General features: G+C 38.7%; 1 protein-coding gene across 1 annotated transcript; it reads left to right on the top strand.

Moving 5' to 3' along the window:
- The first annotated feature begins 2,074 nt into the window (after positions 1–2,074).
- Positions 2,075–22,478, top strand: tsnax (translin-associated factor X). Its single transcript, XM_067385063.1, has 6 exons — positions 2,075–2,378; positions 2,516–2,608; positions 2,683–2,797; positions 4,867–4,997; positions 21,171–21,280; positions 21,837–22,478. Exons 1-6 carry the CDS (start codon positions 2,363–2,365, stop codon positions 22,212–22,214), a joined length of 843 nt encoding a protein of 280 aa, XP_067241164.1. The 5' UTR covers positions 2,075–2,362; the 3' UTR covers positions 22,215–22,478.
- The last annotated feature ends 942 nt before the right edge of the window (positions 22,479–23,420 follow it).

Raw genomic sequence — 23,420 nt, 5'->3', positions numbered from 1 at the left:
AGTGCTATCACAAAAAAATTAGTATCCTGGGGATGTTGGAGGGGCACAAGAGAAATCTGGGGGGGCATTGCCCCTCCTAGCCAACTAGACTCGGCCCTGGAAGGTAGGTGGTCTATTTAGCAAGAATTCGGAGAACTAAGACTTTAGGTTTTAGTTCAGGTCGACGGGGGGCAAATTAAGTTCAATTGAGTTGCAAAAAACGACATTTATCGTGTTAGCATTAGCTTAAACTGAATTAAACTCAACCTGCTGCAATTAATTTATAATCATGATCTGAACTAAAACTATATTTAGCCTATTTTTTTCTTTTTACTTGAACATTAATCACCATGGTGGTGATCATAAAACTCTATTCTTGGATATAGTTATTATTACACCCCCCAAAAAGGCTAGGCTACATAAATAGCTATATTTTCACCTCTAGGGGAAAAGGGATCGGTCAAAATCAGGGGGTTTCAAAATGGGGTCTGTGGAAATGTTTCGAGAAAAACATTTTAAAAAAATAATGATGAAAAATAAGATTAAAATAGGCCAAATAGATGATACTTTGATTACAAATATTAAATAATAATAATAATAAAACACTATTATCACTCTTAACTATTAACTGTGACTTTTGCCTCAAACTCCTAAACACTGCTTATTTATAGTAAGTAAGGTTAAGTTTAAGTATTGGGTAGGATTAGTGGGATGAAGAATAAGGCATTGATAAGTGTATTATAAGCACTAATAAACAGCTAATGTCATATACGCATGCTAGTAAAAAAACTTAATTGTGAGAATTGGACCCTGAACTAAAGTGTAATCAAAAAATTATTTAAATAAATAAATAATAGGCCTACATCTAACAGTACATTTATTATAGTGAGTAGAAAAATCATAATATGTAACAAAATAAATGAATATTATAAGATTTGGGGGTCTGTGGCATCTAAAAGACTGAAACCCCGTGGTCTAAATAACAACATCACTGTATTTGTACAAGTTGCTAAGCAAGCAAACATATTATGGGATTTCAATAAAATGCGCAGAAATGTAGGCTAATTTCATCATGTTTATTTTGTTGTCCACTGCCCCCTGTAGGAACACGCTGGCACTCATTCAGACAGTGAGGAGGCACTGGGCGGCACGTACACAGTTGGCATGAATCCTTCAGGCAAAAATTCATGGAGAAGAACAGTAATCTGATATACTGTATGTTCAATCAAAGGAGAGAACCTCTCTCTCTCTCTCTCTCTCTCTCTCTCTCTCTCTCTATGTATGTATGTATATATACACACTGCCCTCCAGAAGTTTGGAAACGCCCTAGAAAAGTGGGGTTTTGGACAATATTGGCATGATAAGAGATGATAAGAGACAACACAAACTACGAAAACATATTTTATTACATAAACAGTTTATACATAAAAAAATTATTTTCGATTCATCAAAATATCCACTATTAGCAGCTACCTGACCTAAACTGGGTTCTGATTGGTTCATTGTATTCTAAACTTAATTGGCAATCAATTGTTGAAGCTATTAAGGTGTGCTGATCCAAAAATCTTTTACAAACCTGGACCAAGTTTAAACCAGTAACCAGCATCACAGGGGCATGTCTGACTTTGACATGTATATATTGCCATTATTATGAAATCAAAATGAAAATTATTATTGCTGGTCTTCAATGATAATGTCAAGTTACGTTAATGTATTTGCACCTCTCTCTTTCTCTCTTTCTCTCTATAGAGAGATAGAGATAGAGTAGTAACCTTGTATTCTTTTAAATACTTTGAGGAAACATGATGTAAATATGTAAATAAAATCATTCATTCATTCATTCATTCAAATGTTTTGTAGGATTGGTTCCACATTGGGACTTTAGAAGAAAATTATTTGAAAATTACTTTGACATAAAACAGTATGAATATATTCTTTCCAAATTATTTAATCGAAATTTGTGTACCTATATAATTTAAAGAAGACATACCTTTAACTACTGTACTAAAAATATAATCTGAAATCAATAGACCAAGCTAAACTACATTACCCAGAATGACTTGCGGTGGCACGCAATTAATACGCGCAGGTCCCGTGTAAACAATGGAAGTCCGTTCGCGTGCCAGCGTTCAAATTAAATTGGATAATTCGCTGCATTTATAACGAACGCACAATTTGATTACACATTTATAAAATAATTTGTTTCTAGGTTTAATACCTATTAGCGGAAGTACGTAATCATACAGGCGCACGTGTAAACCCACGATAAAGGCGTTCAGCTGGATTTACACGCACTAAAAATCACAACCAGCTGGTTAAATAAAATCAGTTTACTGTCCATTCATGAACACACGTATCCAGTGAAATATATTTTACTACAGAGATGAGTAAACGAGAAGGTAAAGCCTGACACGGTCTTTCGCTTTACGGATGCAGTTTAAGATCATTTGATGAATGCAGAAATCCTCATGTTATTGTCGTGATGGTGAGTTATGTGCTTGTTTATTTAAATATATGCTTTTAATGTTCTTCGCAGACGAAGGATGCGGCCGAAAACGAAGGACCGAAGTTGGACCGAAATCAGAGGACTGTATGAACCCAGATTCAGCTGTTATTGCTGCTTTCAAAGGTGAGAGAGTCGGTCAGTGTGTGTTCAGTGCTCCAGATGAATGAATCTGATATATTTGCTGGTTTCTCTGACAGTGTTCCAGCAAGAACTTGACACCAAACATGATAAATATGAGCGTTTGGTGAAAATCAGTCGAGATGTCACCATCGAGAGCAAAAGGACCATATTCCTCCTGCACAGAGTGACCAGGTATATATATTTGAGAAAATAGTAAAGTGAATAGGTGTGCAGAAATACTTTACAGTTAGTAGCGATAGATAGATAGATGGACAGACAGATAGATAGATAGATGGATAAAATAGATAGATAGACGGACGGATGGATAGATAGATAGATAGATAGATAGATAGATAGATAGATAGATAGATAGATAGATAGATAGAAAGATTGGCTGATGGACGGATAGATAGATAGATAGATTGGCTGATGGACAGATAGAATGATAGACAGATAGATAGATAGATAGATAGACAGAAAGATGGATGGATGGATGATAGATAGATGGATGGATGGATAGAGAGAAAGATAGATGGGTGATAGATGGATGGATGGATGGATGGAAAAAATATAGACAGAAAGATAGATGGATAGATGACAGATAGATAGATAGATAGATAGATAGATAGATAGATAGATAGATAGATAGATAGATAGATAGATAGATTGGCTGATGGACAGATAGAATGATAGACGGACAGATATAGATAGATAGATAAAATAGATAGACAGAAAGATGGATGGATGGATGGATGGATAGATAAAATAGATAGATTGGCTGATGGACAGATAGAATGATAGACAGATAGATAGATAGATAGATAGACAGAAAGATGGATGGATGGATGGATGGATGATAAATAGATGGATGGATGGATGGATGGATAGACAGAAAGAGATGGATGATAGATGGATGGATGGATAGATAGATAGATAGATAGATAGATAGATAGATAGATAGATAGATAGACAGATAGATAGATAGATTGGCTGATGGACAGATAGATAGATAGATAGATAGATAGATAGATAGATAGATAGATAGATAGATAGATAGATAGATAGATAGATAGAAAGAAAGAGATGGACAGATAGATAGATAGGATAACCTCATATCAGTACAATGTAACTTTAGATTTTGTATGTCATTATACTGTATGATGAGTTTTACAGGCATAGGAGCATCTGCTCAGTGCCTTAAAGGTTCAATATGTAAGAATTTTGCAGTAAGATATCCAAAAACCACTAGGCCAGTGTTATATATTTTGTTCACTTGAGTACTTACAATATCCCAAATGTTTGCAACTATTTGTAAATCGTGAGAAAATTGTAATTTTATCCAAGGCTCCGGGACGTGTGAGGAGTCGCCTGTCAATGGCGTCATACCCGCGTTACCCTCGGTTTCCGCTTTTATTTTGTAACCATGGAAACACCAAAGACGCTTTAATATTTACATGTTTTAATAGACAAGGGAACAACTGTTTTGATATATTTATAGACAGAAAACTAATTATTGTTATATAGCTCAACACCTTTACTCTTATTGTTTAAATCTAATTTTCTTGATGTTTTGCGAGTCTCATGCTTTACCATGCCTCAGAGAAAAACACTTTGTGTAGTAGCTAACATAGCATAATCAGAAGCAGCTTTATTTTTAGTAACAATAATACAGAATTTTCTCCATCATGCAATATTACAATTTTAAAATTAATTGCGTGCCATTTATCAACACGATCATCCAGCATTTAATCTGATATTGTAAAATGGATCTATCTTACTGCAGTGTGTAACAGTGTCTCACAGCAGCCGCAGAGCGAACGCACAGAGTAACGTTATAACATCATTTTCAACACTCTCAAATGTATCTAATATGATAAACAGAGCTGCGTTACCTCATACTCATGACCAGAAAAGAAGTCGCGCGCCGGCGACTGTGTCATAATAAAAGTCCCGCTGCTCGTGATCGTTGATCAATCGCTCCAGCTCCTCGTTCAACACTCGCTCCTGCTCTGCTTCATACTACAGTAACGTTAATAATCTCATCCATGAACATGATTTCTTCCCGACTCCAATCCCTATTCTTTTGCACCGTCCGTTGAGATGGAGACCACATGTCCCAAGATTCCACTCTCAAACTTGGCGTCATCAAGCTACGCCTTTGTTTTGAATAGGCTTCTAGCGACCTCTAGCGGACAAAATTATTACATATTGTACCTTTAACTGTAAATAATCATTAGTGTATTTTCTTCGGACTGCGTAAGTGTTCCAGATGTTGAGGAGATCCTGAACGAGGCAGATGTGAAGCTGGACAGTGTGAGGCAGAAGATCGGACAGATAGCGGAAGAACTGAGAGGAGAAGATTTACACCAGTTCCACCGAGCGTTTACTCCAGGTACGGCCACAGCAAACAGCTGATGTGTCATGTGACTCAAGAACATTTGTATTACAGTGCAATACATTTGCAGTTTAGATGCATGAGTAGATAATATGATATATGCTATTTTTACATGTTATTTATAATATATATATTATTACATGTAATAATATATATATTATTTATATAGTTGTGTATGTATACAACTGCTGTGTACTGGCATGTGATACAGTGCACTTATTGTGTACATGCAGGTTTTTACATTTATACTTGTATTTAAAAATATCTGCATCTGCTTAAACCTACCCAAAACAAACCTGGGTTACAATTTATTTTAAGGTGTATTTATTTTACACTGTAATTATACATTTACGTACTGAGTAATATTAAGTAACTGCATTTAGGGTTAGGGTTAGGATTAGGGTTGGGTTTGGTTTAGGGTTAGTTGCATGTAATTATGCATTATTACTACAGTAACTACATGTAACATATGTAACAATGACACTGTAATATAAAGTGTCTCTAACCTCACCCAACTCAGCAATGCTTTGCAATACATCATGAACACAGTAAGTACAGTGTTCAGTGCTTCCCACAGGTTTGAAATATACTTGCGGTGGTAGCCGGGTGAAAAATCCTCCTATTACCCACGGCACAAAAATGGTCTACTACATGTGACAAACAAATAATGTGTGATTTTTAACAGTATTTTTATTTATTTAAATAAATTTTAATTAAATAACATATTACACTTAATTACATACTAATATTATGCATGATTATGCATTGTAAATTATGCAAGATTACAGCATATAAATGGTTCACATTTTCCTATGTTCTCCTTGCTGTCATATAGTGTCTCTCTCAGTGAATGGGACACAGATTTTACTAGTAAAATTTATAAAATGAATAATATATGTGTCAAATAATGTTCTTAGTCTTTTCTTCCTGTGGAGGAGACTACAATAATTTACTATGAATTAAATGGAAATCAAATTGAATACAGTTTATAGAGTAACCAAAATACCAACAATGCCCAAAAGAAAAAGAAAAAACTTAGCGTGTGACTTTTAATTATAAACAAGCCCGAAATACACCGGGACTCTTATTTTGAAATGTCTGTTCTATTGCAGGCTGATCCTTCAGATTCTTACAATCGTCTAAAACATTTTATATAAAGGCCACAAAGTAGACGTTGTAATAATTCATCAGCTTGAGTTCATTAGCAATCGCTTGGCATAAATCTGCGCTTTTCATTTCATTGATTGAGAATCAATGAAAAGAACACGCAACAGCGCCCCCTTGTGACTTTGCAAAATGCAGCGCCCGTGGGAATGTCAGCGGGAGTAAACAGTTCTGACGCACTCAGAACGAGCAGGTACGAAACGACTAGTTAATCGATCGCGGATAGTTTCATTATCTTGCGTGGATATAAAAGTATAAGAGTGTCTATAAAAATAATATAAAAATGTGTCTCCAAATATACTTGGGCGGCCGTTATTATACATGGGCGGCCCACCCAAGTAAAGTATTTTTGGGAAGCACTGGTGTTATGTTTTTATTATAGTTTTATTGTCTTTTGTTTTTATTTTTATTTTTCAAGTTTATTTTGTTTATTTATTTTTTTAAATATTGCTATTTGGGTTTAATTTATTTTTATTTTTTTATTAATTTCCAGTTAATAACACTTCAACTTATTTCAGTTTATTGCCAAGGCAACATTTCTAATTTTTGTTTAGTTTTTTTTAAACTAATATTTAGATTTTATTTTATTTCAGCTTTATTTCAAATAACAGAAATGTTTATCATTTTTAGGTAACAATAATAACCCTGATTGTACCTCACAATTAATTTTTTGATGCAAGTGCGTAGTAGTTATGAGCACTATTATTATATTATATTATATATTATATTATACTCCCTGATATGATTAAGCGCTTTGAGTACCCAGAATAGTACTATATAAATGTAAAACATTATTTATTAATATTATTATTATTATTATTATATAATTTAATGGTCACGCTTTCTATTATATAATATCTTATTTTTCCAGCTACTAGATTAAGTAGTTCTGACGATGTATTCCTATAAATGTTTCACTTGGGGTTTGTCTTGTAATTCTGTGCCAGTCTTATAACTGATGATAATGATGATAAAATGACAACATTTAGTCTGATATCTAATGATACTTTCATGTGTTACGGATGTTCAGTTTAAATGAAACCGAAGCTTTAGTGTTGTATTTTAAGACTTTTGAACCGCTGTGTTGTTGGTCTGCACTTTACGCCACTACATAATATCTCATCTTGCTTAATGTTTCCAAGAGTGGTCACCATGCTTTTTCAGCTATTATTATTTTTGTCTTTCATAAGAGGAGAGAGGGCAGACACAATGTCTGCAAACTTCTGAGGAAAACGTGGATAAGGGAGGGAGGGGACCTACCAAATTCTGTGGTTATCTAGCGGTAAGGGGAAGTCATTTTTAGATTATGGTCGTAGAGAAATCATCGGGGTCTTTCTTGAGACGTGACCGAGGTCAGATCCTGTCAATTAGGTTTCTATTTTTCTTTTTGTTTGAAGAGCTTTATTGGGTTGTGAGGGGCAAGCAGATAATCACCCGCAGGCCCAATCATTGAGAACGTCTCTGCTCGTGTTTAATGGGCTTGTTTTCGCACAAATGCCATTAAAGGTACTTGCGGCTAAATTTGACACTAATTGCATTAAGTAAATTCACGCTGCAGAAGCTTTTAACACAACTGGCATTGGTGCATGAACAGGTGACCTTCTGTAGTTGCTTAATTGTTAGATAAGCTGCTTCAGAGTCACATCACAATCATATTTATGAGATGAGTGCACTCAAATGCCACTATAAATATTCTAATAAGCATTTACTTTAAGCACATATTTCATGTGTTGTGGGTGTGTTGATTTAGGAATAATAGTGGAAATAAACTGATAAATTTTAATTGTGAATGCTGGTTAGTTTGTTTGCATTTGTGTTCATGTTGGTGAGAACTATAATTCATAATTTTTCATAGATAAAGCATGCAACTAATGCACATTTGCTATTTCTTTTTGTTGTAGTAGCACTAAACAACGTAGTATTTTTGTTAGGATTTACACTGTGAAGAATGATTTTTCAAAGTTAATAGCAAAGAAAACAATTGTTTACAAGAAAATAATTATTTCAGGGTTTCTTCTTCAAAATTTAATGTTCGATTTCAATTCAATGTGCTACTGTTTTTTTCTTTGTAATTCATTGTGAAATTTACTAGCAGTTTCTGAGTGAAAATTGTTTCAACATAAATCCATTTTGTTTTCTGTGAAAATGGAAAGAATTATTAAATTTAAGTTTTATTATTATTATTATTATTATTTATTTCATGCATTTCCTGCAAGATCCTCCTTTCTATTAAACATATTTTATTGGACTGTCATACTTTTAACCCTTGTGTGACCTTATGGACATTTTTGTCTTTTTCTGTTTTGTTGTTTTAATCATTTTGCCTATGTTAATGCCAGTTGCATAAATTCTGGCACAGGTGTGTATTTTTATTGGAATTTTACTATTTCACCCCCATTTCCTTTAATACATCTATTTTACTATCACTAGTAACACAAAATAGTTCCTCTCAGGACCTTAAGGACAGAATTGAAACCAATTTTTAATTTCAATTTTTAACCCCAGGGCCATTTAATTATAAAATGATGCAATCTTGTTAATAGGCTTTCATTCTGTTGGCAAGGCTTCAAAATTATTACTATTATTTTTTTTTTTAACCAGATGGTGCCATTTTCTCAGGTTTGGCCTATAAAGCAAATATTCGCTTTATTCCTGTTTTCTGCATATTATAGAGCCAATTAGATAAATTATGCAGCTATAATTGTGTGTGTGTGTTGGTTGTAATATTTGAGAGAGAAAAACTACTGCAAATCACAAATCCAACCACATCCAATAGGTAAAATTTGGTACTTCGCCTAAACAAAATCTTACTAAAAGCTAATTTTTTTGAGATATCAACTTTGAGATATCAAATTTGGAACACAACTTGTTTAAATGTATGGCTTTGATTTTCTAGCAGTTTTAGAGTTCAACATGTGTCATAAAATATACAAACCCGATTCCAAAAAAGTTGGGACACTGTACAAATTGTGAATAAAAACAGAATGCAATGATGTGGAAGTTTCAATTTTCAATATTTTATTCAGAATACAACATAGATGACATATCAAATGTTTAAACTGAGAAAATTAATCATTTTAAGGGACACATAAGTTGATTTTAAATTTCATGGCATCAACACATCTCAAAAAAGTTGGGACAAGGCCATGTTTAGCACTGTGTGGCATCCCCTCTTCTTTTTATAACAGTCTGCAAACGTCTGGGGACTGAGGAGACAAGTTGCTCAAGTTTAGGAATAGGAATGTTGTCCCATTCTTGTCTAATACAGGCTTCTAGTTGCTCAACTGTCTTAGGTCTTCTTTGTCGCATCTTCCTCTTTATGATGCGCCAAATGTTTTCTATGGGTGAAAGATCTGGTCTGCAGGCTGGCCATTTCAGTACCCGGATCCTCCTTCTACGCAGCCATGATGTTGTAATTGATGCAGTATGTGGTCTGGCATTGTCATGTTGCAAAATGCAAGGTCTTCCCTGAAAGAGACGACGTCTGGATGGGAGCATATGTTGTTCTAGAACTTGGATATACCTTTCAGCATTGATGGTGCCTTTCCAGATGTGTAAGCTGCCCATGCCACACGCACTCATGCAACCCCATACCATCAGAGATGCAGGCTTCTGAACTGAGCGCTGATAACAACTTGGGTTGTCCTTGTCCTCTTTAGTCCGGATGACATGGTGTCCCAGTTTTCCAAAAAGAACTTCAAATTTTGATTCGTCTGACCACAGAACAGTTTTCCACTTTGCCACAGTCCATTTTAAATGAGCCTTGGCCCAGAGAAAACGCCTGCGCTTCTGGATCATGTTTAGATATGGCTTCTTTTTTGACCTATAGAGTTTTAGCCGGCAACGGCGAATGGCACGGTGGATTGTGTTCACCGACAATGTTTTCTGGAAGTATTCCTGAGCCCATGTTGTGATTTCCATTACAGTAGCATTCCTGTATGTGATGCAGTGCCGTCTAAGGGTCTGAAGATCACGGGCATCCAGTATGGTTTTCCGGCCTTGACCCTTACGCACAGAGATTGTTCCAGATTCTCTGAATCTTTGGATGATATTATGCACTGTAGATGATGATAACTTCAAACTCTTTGCAATTTTTCTCTGAGAAACTCCTTTTTTTATATTGCTCCACTATTTTTCACCGCAGCATTGGGGGAATTGGTGATCCTCTGCCCATCTTGACTTCTGAGAGACACTGCCACTCTGAGAGGCTCTTTTTATACCCAATCATGTTGCCAATTGACCTAATAAGTTGCAAATTGGTCCTCCAGCTGTTCCTTATATGTACATTTAACTTTTCCGGCCTCTTATTGCTACATGTCCCAACTTTTTTGGAATGTGTAGCTCTAATGAAATCCAAAATGAGCCAATATTTGGCATGACATTTCAAAATGTCTCACTTTCAACATTTGATATGTTATATTTTATTCACAATAGAATATAGATAAGTTTATGAAATTTGTAAATTATTGCATTCCTTTTTTATTCACAATTTGTACAGTGTCCCAACTTTTTGGGAATCGGGTTTGTATATTTTATATAAAATAATGTTCATAAATCATTTTCATAAACTTAAATTTATATAGCTTTTTTTCTTTTACTTTTTAATTTTTTTCTTTTACTTCAACAATAATCTGCCAAGCTTCTTTAAAATGATACCAAACTTAAGTCTGTGTTCCCAAGCTTCAAATTGTTATGACAGTTTTTTGACACAGACATTTTTGTCCTCTGTGGACCAATGTGTGACTTTTTGTAATTGACGCACAAGGGTTAATGCAAGTAGACAATATTTTTATTTAGTAATATCACTTAAGGACTTAAGTAAGATTGTACTTGATAATGTTTTAGAATTTTTATTGTATGTAAATGTAAAGCATCTTGTGCAATTGTAAACTGCTCTATTTTTCTATCTTTTTGTTTGGTTTTTATTCTTATTGTATTGATGCAACTCTTGTATAACTTGTAACTTGCCAAGAAAATAGACTCAGTTGCTGACATATATCTACTACTATACCAAAATACTTGAGCTTAAAATGTGCTAAAATAAATGTGCATCATATAACTATAGTTCATAATTATGACTTTCGAGCTTGTAAGTTTGACTAAATCATCAGCATCAAAGGGAGGCACCATTAAATCATTCCCTTCTTTTAAATAGAAAACATTTTTTTTCACCACTAGTCTTGATACCGTCTGTATTTAAGCAGCAATTTTTTCTTCTTCAGTATTTATGACAGCATGTTTGCATGAAAAATTCCTGGCTTTTCTCAGACAGACACACATTTTATTTACCACCTGAACCGTATCTTTTCTGTTGGATTTCGATTGTCACACACTGTACCTGATAGAAATGAAGATAATCCTTTGCCCGTATTAAAAACAGCGCTTTTCTTTCATGCCTGGCATCAAACTCCTGCATAGCACAGCACTTAGACCATCATCTCGATTCACTGACACACACAAACACATTCTTATGTTTTCAGCGTTTGGCTCACTGAAAGCCCAATTATCTGTTTCCTTTTGGCTCAGAAGGATTGGTAGACAAGTCACACTGGCACAATTCATCAGCGTCTGATCTGGGTACAGAGATGGACAATATATAAGTGGCTCTATTATTGTTCCAAAATGCATTGAGCGTTTAATTTTTGACCATCAGAGATGAAGAGGTCAGTGGGTTACAAACTGCATATTGGCCTGGACTCATGTGTAGTCGGCCAGAGATGGTTTGTGATTGGTGTTTGTGATCTTGTTTGATGCTGTAGTGGTTTTGTGTTGCAGAGTTACATCCTCAGAATCAGTTTAGCATCATGCCAACAAATTAGTTGATGTGTAATTCAAGAACGGTTTGGTCTATTGGAAAGCTTTTGATAACATTTTGTCTGAAGATGATCTGAGCCAATTTTGGTGAAAATCAGACCAACGGTCTCAGAGTAGTTAGAAAAAGTAGTTTTTTAAAAAAAAAAAATCAAAATGGCACACAAGTTCGACCCAATATGGTCTAATTGTTCTCGATGTGACTCTAGGAATCTATCAAGACCACTTTCAATAAATAGGCTAAATTAATCAAAAGCTATTAGCATTTTTTTAAAAAAATTTCATTATAAATGTTGACCAGAAGGTGGCGCTGTTCCAAAACTTTGAGTTCCTTCAGAGCAGGGCATGGTCCCGATGATACATACAGAATTTCATAACAATATGCCAATGCATTAATAAAATACAGCATTTTAGGGCAAAATTCAAAATGGCTAAAGCCCAGAATGGCCCATATAGGAAAATTGTTCGACTCTGTATGTGCCACTGAATTAGAAGAGAGAAGAGCGTTTAAGATTTTTGGTCAATTCATTCAGAAGTTTGTAAAAAAAAAATAGACAGTTTTCATATTTCCTGACCAGTAGGTGGCGCTGTGCCGAAATGCTGCATGTAGCATCTTGTCATGCTTGTGATGGAGAAGGGACATGTACCAAGTTTGGTCTGAATACGCTAAATGCAGAGATATGGCCTCCCTTCTAATTTGGCCTGTTCTTCGTCAAATTCGTTTATGTGAAGAACGGTTTGGTTTTTCAAAAAATTTTGATAACTATTTGCCAGCATGGTCTGAAGATGATCTTCATTAAAATTGGACAGAAATTGGAGGATTCGAATCATCTTGAGTCAAGGAATTTTGTTTCTAGCCCTTACAGTTCAGAAGTTATTTGCATAAACGTAAGTGCAAATTTGGACAGGTGGTGGCGTTAGAGGGATTGAGTTAGAGAGTTCTAATTTGCTGTGGTTAATGTTGGGACTGTTCTCTGTCCGTTTGCCAAATTTCACAACTTTTTACCATTACGGTTCTGTGGGCTGCTATAGACTTCCAGAGCAGAAGAAGAATAAAAATAAGAAAACTAACGGATACAATAGGTGCCATAGCAACTTTGGTGTTTGGGACCTAATAAAACTCAGGAGTCAGAATAATTAAAATCAAAGAAAAAGAGTCAGAAAACCCTTGTGTTTCAGATTCTAACAAATGGACAGGTGTTGCAATTTTAAGTTTTGCTCTAGTTAGTGATTTTTGACTAGTAGCCTCAGTGTGTTTACATCCAGTAAGGTGGCTGTTCTGTCAAATTAACCTCCAAAGAAATGTCTTGAGAGGGAGTCTCCAATCTCATGCCTGATAATGTTATCTCACTTCCTGCTGAGCCTGAGAGAAGACAACAAACTCTTCAGTACGTTCAGCTTTTGTGGGAACCGCGACGCGCTGCTCTCTTTCACAAGCACAGCTTCATTAAGAGCTGCTGCGTTTTGGACCAACTGGGTTTTTGTTTTCATTTCTATGTTGAACATTGTCACACTGCATGTAAATCTGTGCCCGGGGAGCGACAGATAAGAACGTCTTTGATGTTAATTGCCACTCCAAAAGTAAAGCTTAATCACAAAGTCTTCCGTCCTGTCATTATTGGCCTGATGTTTATACAAGAGCTGGACACAAATACAGTGGTCAGTCAAACAGCTCAGTTAAACATCATCTACTGACTGAGACTGTTTGAATGCCAGAAAAACTTCACATTATGACATCTTAGGGCCAGTTCACACATAACACGTTTTGCTGTTAAAAATGTGAGATGCAGGTCAGTGGAACGAAGTAAAAGCACAAGGTGTAGAGATGCGTCGAGCGCTGTGTTTTTATAATGCGATATGCAAGTGCAACGTTCTATGCCTAGTGCATGTTTACATAAAGAAAAGTAGCACAGTTCTATATGAACAGCCCCTTAGTTTACAAAGCAGTACAAACTAACAGTGTCTTGAAAGGTTAGTTCACCAAAAAATGAAAAGGAAGCTCGAACGTGCTGCGTAACACGAGAATGAACCTCGTTGGTTCTTGCGGAAGCTCAAATGCGCTGCGTAACACACGAGAATGAACCTCATTGGTTCTTCAAACGTGCTGCATAACACGAGAATGAACCTCAAACGTGCTGCGTAACACAAATGAACCTCATTGGTTCTTGCGGAAGCTCAAATGTGCGGTATAACATGAGAATGAACCTCATTGGTTCTTGCCGAAGCTCAAACGTGCTGCGTAACACGAATAGACCTCATTGGTTCTTGCAGAAGCTCAAACGTGATGCGTAACACGAATGAACCGCATTGGTTCTTGCCGAAGCTCAAACGTGCTGCGTAACACGAATGAACCTCATTGGTTCTTGCAGAAGCTCAAACGTGATGCGTAACACGAGAACGAACCTCATTGGTTCTTGCCGAAGCTCAAACGTGCTGCGTAACACAAGAATGAACCTCATTGGTTCTTGCCGAAGCTCAAATGTGCTGCGTAACACGAATGAACCTCATTGGTTCTTGCAGAAGCTCAAACGTGATGCGTAACACACGAGAATGAACCTCATTGGTTCTTGCGGAAGCTCAAACGTGATGCGTAACATGAGAATGAACCTCAAACGTGCTGTGTAACACAAATGAACCTCATTGGTTCTTGCAGAAGCACAAACGTGATGCGTAACACACGAGAATTAACCTCAGTGGTTCTTGCAGAAGCTCAAACGTGATGCGTAACGTGAGAACGAACCTCATTGGTTTTTTCAAACGTGCTGCGTAACACGAGAATGAACCTCAAACGTGCTGTGTAACACAAATGAACCTCATTGGTTCTTGCAGAAGCTCAAACGTGCTGCGTAACGCGAGAACGAACCTCATTGGTTCTTGCGGAAGCTCAAATGTGCTGCGTAACATGAGAATGAACCTCATTGGTTCTTGCGGAAGCTCAAACGTGCTGCGTAACATGAGAATGAACCTCATTGGTTCTTGCTGAAGCTCAAACGTGCTGCGTAACACGAATAAACCTCATTGGTTCTTGCCGAAGCTCAAACATGCTGCGTAACACGATAATAAACCTCATTGGTTCTTGCTGAAGCTCAAACGTGCTGCGTAACACGAATGAACCTCATTGGTTCTTGCAGAAGCTCAAACGTGCTGCGTAACACGAATGAACCTCATTGGTTCTTGCAGAAGCTCAAACGTGATGCGTAACACGAGAACGAACCTCATTGGTTCTTGCGGAAGCTCAAACGTGATGCGTAACATGAGAATGAACCTCAAACGTGCTGCGTAACACGAGAATTAACCTCATTGGTTCTTGCAGAAGCTCAAACGTGATGCATAACGCGAGAACGAACCTCATTGGTTCTTCAAACGTGCTGCGTAACACGAGAATGAACCTCAAACGTGCTGCGTAACACAAATGAACCTCATTGGTTCTTGCGGAAGCTCAAATGTGCGGTATAACATGAGAATGAACCTCATTGGTTCTTGCGGAAGCTCAAACGTGCTGCGTAACATGAGAATGAACCTCATTGGTTCTTGCTGAACCTCAAACATGCTGCGTAACACGATAATAAACCTCAGTGGTTCTTGCTGAAGCTCAAACGTGCTGCGTAACACGAATGAACCTCATTGGTTCTTGCTGAACCTCAAACATGCTGCGTAACACGATAATAAACCTCATTGGTTCTTGCTGAAGCTCAAACGTGCTGCGTAACACGAATGAACCTCATTGGTTCTTGCTGAACCTCAAACATGCTGCGTAACACGATAATAAACCTCATTGGTTCTTGCTGAAGCTCAAACGTGCTGCGTAACACGAATGAACCTCATTGGTTCTTGCAGAAGCTCAAACATGCTGCGTAACACGATAATGAAACCTCATTGGTTCTTGCTGAACCTCAAACATGCTGCGTAACACGATAATAAACCTCATTGGTTCTTGCTGAAGCTCAAACGTGCTGCGTAACACGAATGAACCTCATTGGTTCTTGCAGAAGCTCAAACATGCTGCGTAACACGATAATGAAACCTCATTGGTTCTTGCTGAACCTCAAACATGCTGCGTAACACGATAATAAACCTCATTGGTTCTTGCTGAAGCTCAAACGTGCTGCGTAACACGAATGAACCTCATTGGTTCTTGCAGAAGCTCAAACATGCTGCGTAACACGAGAATGAACCTCATTGGTTCTTGCTGAACCTCAAACATGCTGCGTAACACGATAATAAACCTCATTGGTTCTTGCTGAAGCTCAAACGTGCTGCGTAACACGAATGAACCTCATTGGTTCTTGCAGAAGCTCAAACATGCTGCGTAACACGAGAATGAACCGCATTGGTTCTTGCTGAAGCTCAAACGTGCTGCGTAACACGAATGAACCTCATTGGTTCTTGCAGAAGCTCAAACATGCTGCGTAACACGATAATGAAACCTCATTGGTTCTTGCTGAACCTCAAACATGCTGCGTAACACGATAATAAACCTCATTGGTTCTTGCTGAAGCTCAAACGTGCTGCGTAACACGAATGAACCTCATTGGTTCTTGCAGAAGCTCAAACATGCTGCGTAACACGAGAATGAACCTCATTGGTTCTTGCTGAACCTCAAACATGCTGCGTAACACGATAATAAACCTCATTGGTTCTTGCTGAAGCTCAAACGTGCTGCGTAACACGAATGAACCTCATTGGTTCTTGCAGAAGCTCAAACGTGATGCGTAACACACGAGAATGAACCTCATTGGTTCTCGCAGAAGCTCAAATGTGATGCGTAACATGAGAATGAACCTCAAACGTGCTGCGTAACACGATAATAAACCTCATTGGTTCTTGCTGAAGCTCAAACGTGCTGCGTAACACGATAATAAACCTCATTGGTTCTTGCTGAAGCTCAAACGTGCTGCGTAACACGAATGAACCTCATTGGTTCTTGCAGAAGCTCAAACGTGCTGCGTAACACTAGAATGTACCTCATTGGTTCTTGCGGAAGCTCAAATGTGATGTGTAACGCGAGAACGAACCTCATTGGTTCCTCAAACGTGCTGCGTAACATGAAAATGAACGTCATTGGTACTTGCGGAAGCTCAAACGTGCTGCGTAACGCGAGAACGAACCTCATTGGTTCTTGCCGAAGCTCAAACGTGCTGCGTAACACGAGAATGAACCTCATTGGTTCTTGCAGAAGCTCAAACGTGCTACGTAACACTAGAATGTACCTCATTGGTTCTTGCGGAAGCTCAAATATGCTGCGTAACACACAATAATGAACCTCATTGGTTCTTGCAGAAGCTCAAACACGCTGCGTAACACACGAGAATGAACCTCATTGGTTCTTTCTGAAGCTCAAATGTGATGCGTAACACGAACGAACCTCGTTGGTTCTTGCTGAAACTCAAAAGTGCTGCGTAACACGAATGAACCTCACTGATTCTTGCAGAAGCTCAAACGCACTGCGTAACACACGAGAATTAACCTCATTGGTTCTTTCGGAAGCTCAAACGTGATGCGTAACGCGAGAATGAACCTCATTGCTTCTTGCAGAAGCTCAAATGCGCTGTGTAACACACCAGAATGAACATCATTGGTTCTTTCGGAAGCTCAAACGTGATGCGTAACGCGAGAATGAACCTCATTGCTTCTTGCAGAAGCTCAAATGCGCTGTGTAACGCGAGAATGAACCTCATTGCTTCTTGCAGAAGCTCAAACGTGCTGCGTAACACGAATGAACCTCACTGATTCTTGCAGAAGCTCAAACGCACTGCGTAACACACGAGAATGAACCTCATTGGTTCTTTCGGAAGCTCAAACGTGATGCGTAACATGAGAATGAACCTCAAACGTGATGTGTAACACAAATGAACCTCATTGGTTCTTGCAGAAGCTCAAACGTGCTGCGTAACGCGAGAATGAACCTCATTGCTTCTTGCAGAAGCTCAAACGTGCTGTGTAACGCGAGAATGAACCTCATTGGTTCTTTCGGAAGCTCAAACGTGATGCGTAACACGAGAACGAACCTCATTGGTTCTTGCCGAAGCTCAAACGTGATGCGTAACACGAGAATGAACCTAATTGGTTCTTGCCGAAGCTCAAATGTGCTGTGTAACGCGAGAATGAACCTCATTGGTTCTTTCGGAAGCTCAAACGTGATGCGTAACACGAGAATGAACCTAATTGGTTCTTGCCGAAGCTCAAATGTGCTGCGTAACACACAATAATGAACCTCATTGGTTCTTGCAGAAGCTCAAACACGCTGCGTAACACACGAGAATGAACCTCATTGGTTCTTTCTGAAGCTCAAATGTGATGCGTAACACGAACGAACCTCGTTGGTTCTTGCTGAAACTCAAAAGTGCTGCGTAACACGAATGAACCTCACTGATTCTTGCAGAAGCTCAAACGCACTGCGTAACACACGAGAATTAACCTCATTGGTTCTTTCGGAAGCTCAAACGTGATGCGTAACGCGAGAATGAACCTCATTGCTTCTTGCAGAAGCTCAAATGCGCTGTGTAACACACCAGAATGAACCTCATTGGTTCTTTCGGAAGCTCAAACGTGATGCGTAACGCGAGAATGAACCTCATTGCTTCTTGCAGAAGCTCAAACGTGCTGCGTAACGCGAGAATGAACCTCATTGGTTCTTTCGGAAGCTCAAACGTGATGCGTAACATGAGAATGAACCTCAAACGTGATGTGTAACACAAATGAACCTCATTGGTTCTTGCAGAAGCTCAAACGTGCTGCGTAACGCGAGAATGAACCTCATTGCTTCTTGCAGAAGCTCAAATGCGCTGCGTAACACACGAGAATGAACCTCATTGGTTCTTGCAGAAGCTCAAACGTGCTGTGTAACGCGAGAATGAACCTCATTGCTTCTTGCAGAAGCTCAAATGCGCTGCGTAACACGGGAATGAACCTCATTGGTTCTTTCGGAAGCTCAAACGTGATGCGTAACACGAGAACGAACCTCATTGGTTCTTGCCGAAGCTCAAACGTGATGCGTAATACGAGAATGAACCTAATTGGTTCTTGCCGAAGCTCAAACGTGCTGCGTAACACGAGAATGAACCTCATTGGTTCTTGCCGAAGCTCAAACGTGCTGCGTAACACGAGAATGAACCTCATTGGTTCTTGCCGAAGCTCAAATGTGCTGCGTAACACGAGAATGAACCTCATTGGTTCTTGCCGAAGCTCAAACGTGCTGCGTAACATGAGAATGAACCTCATTGGTTCTTGCTGAACCTCAAACATGCTGCGTAACACGATAATAAACCTCATTGGTTCTTGCTGAAGCTCAAACGTGCTGCGTAACACGAGAATGAACCTCATTGGTTCTTGCCGAAGCTCAAACGTGCTGCGTAACATGAGAATGAACCTCATTGGTTCTTGCGGAAGCTCAAATATGCTGCGTAACACACAATAATGAACCTCATTGGTTCTTGCAGAAGCTCAAACACGCTGCGTAACACACGAGAATTAACCTCATTGGTTCTTTCGGAAGCTCAAACGTGATGCGTAACACGAATGAACCCTCAAACGTGATGTGTAACACAAATGAACCTCATTGGTTCTTGCAGAAGCTCAAACGTGCTGCGTAACACACCAGAATGAACCTCATTGGTTCTTTCGGAAGCTCAAACGTGCTGTGTAACGCGAATGAACCTCACTGATTCTTGCAGAAGCTCAAACGCACTGCGTAACACACGAGAATTAACCTCATTGGTTCTTTCGGAAGCTCAAACGTGATGCGTAACATGAGAATGAACCTCAAACGTGATGTGTAACACAAATGAACCTCATTGGTTCTTGCAGAAGCTCAAACGTGATGCGTAACATGAGAATGAACCTCAAACGTGATGTGTAACACAAATGAACCTCATTGGTTCTTGCAGAAGCTCAAACGTGCTGCGTAACGCGAGAATGAACCTCATTGCTTCTTGCAGAAGCTCAAATGCGCTGCGTAACACACGAGAATGAACCTCATTGGTTCTTGCAGAAGCTCAAACGTGCTGTGTAACGCGAGAATGAACCTCATTGGTTCTTTCGGAAGCTCAAACGTGATGCGTAACACGAGAACGAACCTCATTGGTTCTTGCCGAAGCTCAAACGTGATGCGTAACACGAGAATGAACCTAATTGGTTCTTGCCGAAGCTCAAATGTGCTGCGTAACACGAGAATGAACCTCATTGGTTCTTGCCGAAGCTCAAACGTGCTGCGTAACATGAGAATGAACCTCATTGGTTCTTGCTGAACCTCAAACATGCTGCGTAACACGATAATAAACCTCATTGGTTCTTGCTGAAGCTCAAACGTGGTGCGTAACCCGAGAATGAACCTCGTTGGTTTTTGCTGAACCTCAAACATGCTGCGTAACACGAATGAACCTCATTGGTTCTTGCGGAAGCTCAAATGTGATGCGTAACATGAGAATGAACCTCAAACATGCTGCGTAACACGAGAATGAACCTCATTGGTTCTTGCGGAAGCTCAAACGTGCTGCGTAACACGAGAATGAACCTCATTGGTTCTTGCGGAAGCTCAAACACGCTGCGTAACACACGAGAATGAACCTCATTGGTTCTTGCAGAAGCTCAAACGTGATGCGTAACGCGAGAACGAACCTCATTAGTTCTTGCTGAAGCTCAAACGTGCTGCGTAACACGATAATAAACCTCATTGGTTCTTGCTGAACCTCAAACATGCTGCGTAACACGAATGAACCTCATTGGTTCTTGTGGAAGCTCAAATGTGCTGCGTAACACGAGAATGAACCTCATTGGTTCTTGCGGAAGCTCAAACATGCTGCGTAACACACAATAATGAACCTCATTGGTTCTTGCGGAAGCTCAAACACGCTGTGTAACACACGAGAATGAACCTCATTGGTTCTTGCAGAAGCTCAAACGTGCTGCGTAACACGAGAATGAACCTCATTGGTTCTTGCGGAAGCTCAAACATGCTGCGTAACACACAATAATGAACCTCATTGGTTCTTGCGGAAGCTCAAACACGCTGTGTAACACACGAGAATGAACCTCATTGGTTCTTGCAGAAGCTCAAACGTGATGCGTAACGCGAGAACGAACCTCATTAGTTCTTGCTGAAGCTCAAACGTGTGTTGTGATTTGTGAAATGATCAAATGAAAGCTTTGAGTTGAAGAACCGTAGTAATGGAGAGAGTCTCCTTGTTTTCTTTTCAGGGATTCAGGAGTATGTGGAGGCCGTTTCCTTCCATCACTTTATCAGACATCGCACACTGGTCAGCCTGGAGGAAATCAACGCTCGGCTGGTCTTCATGAGAGAAAATAAGGTATGATATCGTATCCTAAAGTCAACCTGAACCATATGTCTATATCTGTCCTAATATAAACATGATCTCTTTAATGTTGTCTTGCCAAAATAGGCTGGCTACGTTCTCAAGAGCGCATTCACCAGGTTTATCAGATCATTGACAATCACTCCATCTTTGCAGTTATTTTTAGAAAGCTGTGAAGACTGCCTGCTTTGCACGTCTCTCTTGTCAGAGATATTTTTAGATGCTTTGGTCTAGTTTGAGGGTAAACATGTGGCTATTGGTTTCTGTGTGGTTTTATAGTTTTTTTTTTTAGGCATTTTGTTTGTGAATAAACTTTTATAAAGTGGTGTTTGCTAAGGCAAGCATCACTATACTCAAAAAATATTTAGGCCTAAATTTAAGATTTATATATTTGATGTATTTGCATATAAAATTTAAATCCTTTTGCATTACACATTTTTAACAGTAACCAATAAACAAACTGAGATGCATATTTGTCAGTCATACCTAAATAAAACGGGTCAGATTTCTGTACTAGAAAAATTTAACAATTTGTATCTCTTTGCTGAAGGGTGTAGGTGAGGTCACGTGCCCCGGTCCATGCGTTCTGACCTTCCAGATAACGCCGACCGACTACCTGCTGGGCGTAGCCGACCTGACGGGCGAGCTGATGCGCATGTGCATAAGCAGCGTGGGCAACGGCGACATGGACACGCCCTTCCAGCTCGGCGGCTTCCTGCGGGAAATCCACGACGGCTTCTCCTACATCGGCAACACGGGACCCTACGAAGTCTCCAAGAAACTGCACACACTGCGGCAGAGCCTGGGAAAGGTGGAGGATGCGTGCTACACCCTGCGCGTCCGCGGCTCTGAGATTCCCAAACACATGCTGGCCGACGTGTTCTCCAGCAGGGCGGCGCACTTGGACCCGGATGACGCAATGGCGTGATGCGATGCGCGTCTTTTCATGTGCATGTTGGACTTGGCAAATAGACTGGGCATATTGTGAGAGTATTTTTAGTTTAAGGACTTATATCTCTCTCTATCAACAATCTGTATTTGTTTCAATGGTTGCATGTTGTTATCATGCCTTATTCTTCAATTTTGAGCAAGATATTTAACTGATCTTGCTCCTTCTATTCTCCCTAAAGTTATAAACATGTTTACCACGGTTTTGAAGTCAAATGGCCTCAGAAATGTCAATAAAACTTGTTTTTGGTACAAACTTAGCCCTCTTCATTTATCTTTGGTCAAGTCTCAACAGATCACACCAGGGTCACCATTTTATAAGGGGTTAATTATTTATCTCAAAAACACAATCGTTTTACTTAGTTTTTGTTTATTTTGATGTATTGATTTTTTTAAACAAAAAAACAAACTTTTTCCTACTAAAAATATTAGTTTGATATTGAAGACCCAGAAATTGATTAAATTTCTGATTACATTTAAAGCTGCAGTATGTAAGTTTTGCCTCTTTGTCGCCATCTCTGTTTGAAACCTGCAATTGCAGTGATTTTCAGAATTATTTTCTTTTATGTAGGTTGTGCATCAGCACGGCTCCTCAGCGCAGATGAATTCAATGTTTTGAGGTGTATGTCAGTCGCATCAGTGTGAATATTCACTGTACTTCGGAATTACAAATACTACGTCTTGGAAATATGTCTAAAATAATAAGTTTCACCGGAAAATGTCAGCTGAACAAGCAAGTAAGTTTATTTTTACAATAAATCGCGCTACTAATGGTGATTAAATCTAATGATCGCAAAGTTAGCTCAGATCACATCAAGCGGTGCAAATTATTATTATTGTTATACCTTGATCACAACATCAGCATTGCGTGACTGTGTATTTAGTGTATTAGCATTATCTGTAGATTTTAATTTCTGTAATCTTCATCTAAAATTCTTCTTTTAACCTCAAAAGCAATTTAATGTTCCTTAGAACTCTTTGAAATACAAATCTTTTGTAAATACAGTGTAATCCCGTATGTATCTGTAATCAGAAAAACTGGAATATAATCTAATTACAGTCACCAGTTGTCAATGATGATTGTAGTTTTGAACCGCCATCAAAATTACACATTTAATTATTCCAGCTGCTACAAGAAGATGCTACAAACCATCCGTCACCTGCAGCATCCACATCCGCGCGATTC

Source organism: Chanodichthys erythropterus, chromosome 5 (assembly GCF_024489055.1).
Source record: "Chanodichthys erythropterus isolate Z2021 chromosome 5, ASM2448905v1, whole genome shotgun sequence".
NCBI lineage: Eukaryota > Metazoa > Chordata > Actinopteri > Cypriniformes > Xenocyprididae > Chanodichthys > Chanodichthys erythropterus.
Note: the sequence above shows the minus strand (reverse complement) of the source record. Positions and strands in the feature narration are given on the sequence as shown.